Below are 2,926 nucleotides of genomic sequence, written 5' to 3'. Positions count from 1 at the left end.
GAGAGATTATCCATGTAAAAGTGAAGAGGAAGGAATTAATGAGTGCTTCAAAGCAAGGCAAGATTGACTTCAACTCAAAATAAAAACTTTTCATACTCAGATCTACACAAAGAGACTGCTCAAAGGAAGTGAGCTTCCCACAACTCCAGATGAAAAAGCACAGGCTGGACAATGCGCTTGGCAAGAACGTTGTAAGTCAGATTGCTTGTCAGCTAGGAAGCAGTGCAGGACCTCATTACAGTCTTCCACAGCTTTGTCTCTGGGGCCCTGAGAGAGCTGTTCCGCTCCAGTCCACTGCAGCGTCTGCTCCTAACTAACACTGCCAAGGGCAGAAAAAGTAACGAAAAACATTTTCTTCCTGTCGTCCTGTGGTCAGAATTATGGCCTGTAGAGACAAAACCACAGAGTACACACAGCCCACAGAACTGGTACTACGGCAAGAGAGAGGTTAAATGTGTCTGAATCTAAATGTCAGTGCAAATGGTTTCTAGGTAAAGCGTGCTCTCCTTCCAAATTAACTCCAAACAATTTTTGGAAACATATCCTATTCATAAGCGAGTCTACCTGACTCTATATTTTATTATTATTGTTTTATGTAGTTTAGGTTTTGCCTCCCTTGAGTACGAGCTCCGTGTGGACAAAGGCTACTCTTTATATTTTTTCATGTTCCCACGGATCTTTATCACGGTGCGTAACAACTCAGCTTCACTAACAGACATTAAGATCTGGGAATTTTGTAGTTAATCAGAAGCAGGGTATTCAGCTAGCTACTTAGGGCACAGACTGCAATCTCCTGTCCAGTGCAGACTGACTCCCTGTTTAACACTGGACCATTTCATCTCCCCAAGTCTGTTTTCCTATCTGCAAAATAGTCAAAAGTGAGGATTGTGGAAAATATCCCTTGTCAGAGCACCTGAAACACACAGGTGTTGAGTAAATGCTTAGTATAACTCTCAGCACATAGTGCTATGTGAGTATTAAATATTTAGGGTCAGCCGGGCGTGGTGGCGCACATCTGTCATCCCAGCACTCAGGAGGCTGAGGCAGGAGGATCCTTGTGAGTTCAAGGCCAGCCTGGCCCTACAAAGTGAGCTCAAGGCCAGCCTGAACTGCACAGCGAGATTATTTATTTTATAATAAATAAAAATATAAATATTTAGGGTCTGTCCCTTATTACAATTATTCAATTCACAATCTATCAGATACTAGTGATAGGTGGATTTTTTAAATAGTGCACCTCGTCCTTTTCCTGTCAACATATTAAAAATGACTAACGTGAAGTCGTGATTGTACAACTGAAACTACAGTGAAGAAGGTGGCTTTCCGTCAGAAATCTGCTACTTCCAGAATTCTCCAAAGGAGCTCAACAACCGAAGGACAGCACCTGATGCACCTGATTATTCAGCAGCTTAACTACAGTGTTCGAAACGTACGTCAATTAACTAAACGTGTCACATGAACATTTCCTCCTCTGAGATCATCCTGCTCCAGAACGTTTTTCCCATGAAAGGAACTAGTTACGCTTCTCCCAGCCTCGAACCTGAAACTTCTCCGTAGGCCCCGCTCAGCACCCCGCGGGAGCACAAGAATCCTTACTGCACAAGCAACGAGAGGCAAATCGGGGAGGCAGGATCGGGGAGTGCACTCGAGGAGCACGTCCAGCCAGAGGCCCTACAAGGAACATCCCCACCCAACTTCAGTGACAGTCGCGCCGCCACCTCATCACTGCCCAGTTCACCGCTCTCCCCTAACACTCAGCCACACTTGTCCCACGCAAAACAAACAGCCCCGATCCACCTAGATCCATTCGCTCTCACGGTATCATTTCAACTGTCTTTACGATACAACTTCTGCAAAAGCGACAGCCACCCAAACCCACCTGGGATAGATCCTGGTAGACTGCAATCTCCAAGGCTGAAGCGAAAGCGCATGCGTATGTCCCCGGCATCGCCCACGTGACTGGAAGTGGCTGGATTTAGAGTACCGTGCTCGGTATTTGATTGAAAAGACTTGGTGTGGTTAAGGCTGGGATAGACGACATCCTTAGCGCGCGGCTTCGCGCTTCGCCTGCTGGGAGTTGTAGTTCCGGGGGTGAGGTTCTGCGTTATCGTGTACACTTTTGGAAACCAAACTTCAAGTTAGAGAAGTTGCTTGATGGCTCCACCCTCCTCACGGCTGGAGAGAATTAAAGAGGAGGCGGGCCCAGTGGCCAGCTCTCTGAACCGCTACCGGCGATGCTGTTGCTGTGGATGTGGATGATCGCGGCCTCGGGGGTGGCTGCGCCGGCCCCCGGGTCGGAGGGGCAGAGGCCGCGGGCAGCTGGGGCGCCCAACGTGGTGCTGGTCGCGAGCGACGCCTTCGTAAGTCCGGGGGGACGGGGAGGCGACGCCGTCGGACCTGCGAGGGCCGCGGCCGCTCGGGCTTTCGGAGGCGCTGTCAAGCCTGCTTCCCGCAGGTGCACAGTTAGGAAACCGCTTTTCAGTGTGAGGACACGAACGCACACACTTACCCCGCAGACGTGGAAACAACACGTTAGTAAGGGAAACCCACTGGGGTAGCAGTTTTACACATCTTTCGTTTTTAAGATATTTAATACGTTTTATTAGTGCATATTAATTTTCAACATACTGAGTTTGAATGTGGTGTTTTCATACGTGCATATAACATAATTCCAGCATATCTGCGCCTCGTTACCCTCCCTTAACGTCTTTGCCCTTACTTCTTTGTTCTTTTCTAACAGTAGTCTCCCTTCTGCTTTCATATCACATTTTTTTAGATTGCGCAGACAAGGAAAACATGACACGTGTCTTTGAATCTCGCTTGTTTTGTTTAACTTGATGATCTTTGGCCCCATCCATTTTCCTGCAAAAAACATAATTTTGTTCTTCTTTAAGGCTGAATAATACTCCACAGACACACACACACA

At 47.6% G+C, this 2,926-nt stretch overlaps 2 protein-coding genes across 3 annotated transcripts in view; one reads left to right on the top strand and one right to left on the bottom strand.

Moving 5' to 3' along the window:
- Ttc37 (tetratricopeptide repeat domain 37) overlaps positions 1-1,963 on the bottom strand; it is a 79,080-nt gene extending 77,117 nt beyond the window's left edge. For both annotated transcript variants that reach the window (XM_005382246.2, XM_005382248.2), the window contains exon 1: positions 1,880-1,963. The gene's annotated coding sequence lies outside the window, so the exon portion shown is untranslated. The remainder of the gene's footprint in view (positions 1-1,879) is intronic.
- Positions 1,964-2,069: 106 nt separating this feature from the next.
- Positions 2,070-2,926, top strand: part of Arsk (arylsulfatase family, member K) — a 29,558-nt gene continuing 28,701 nt past the window's right edge. The window contains exon 1 of the mRNA XM_005382245.2: positions 2,070-2,360. Coding sequence (XP_005382302.1) covers positions 2,235-2,360 — 126 coding nt within the window. The 5' untranslated portion in view covers positions 2,070-2,234. The remainder of the gene's footprint in view (positions 2,361-2,926) is intronic.

The sequence above is a fragment of the Chinchilla lanigera genome, unplaced genomic scaffold (assembly GCF_000276665.1).
Source record: "Chinchilla lanigera isolate Chin_1 unplaced genomic scaffold, ChiLan1.0 scaffold00017, whole genome shotgun sequence".
NCBI classification, from domain to species: Eukaryota; Metazoa; Chordata; class Mammalia; order Rodentia; family Chinchillidae; genus Chinchilla; species Chinchilla lanigera.
This window is presented reverse-complemented; position numbering and strand designations above follow the sequence as displayed.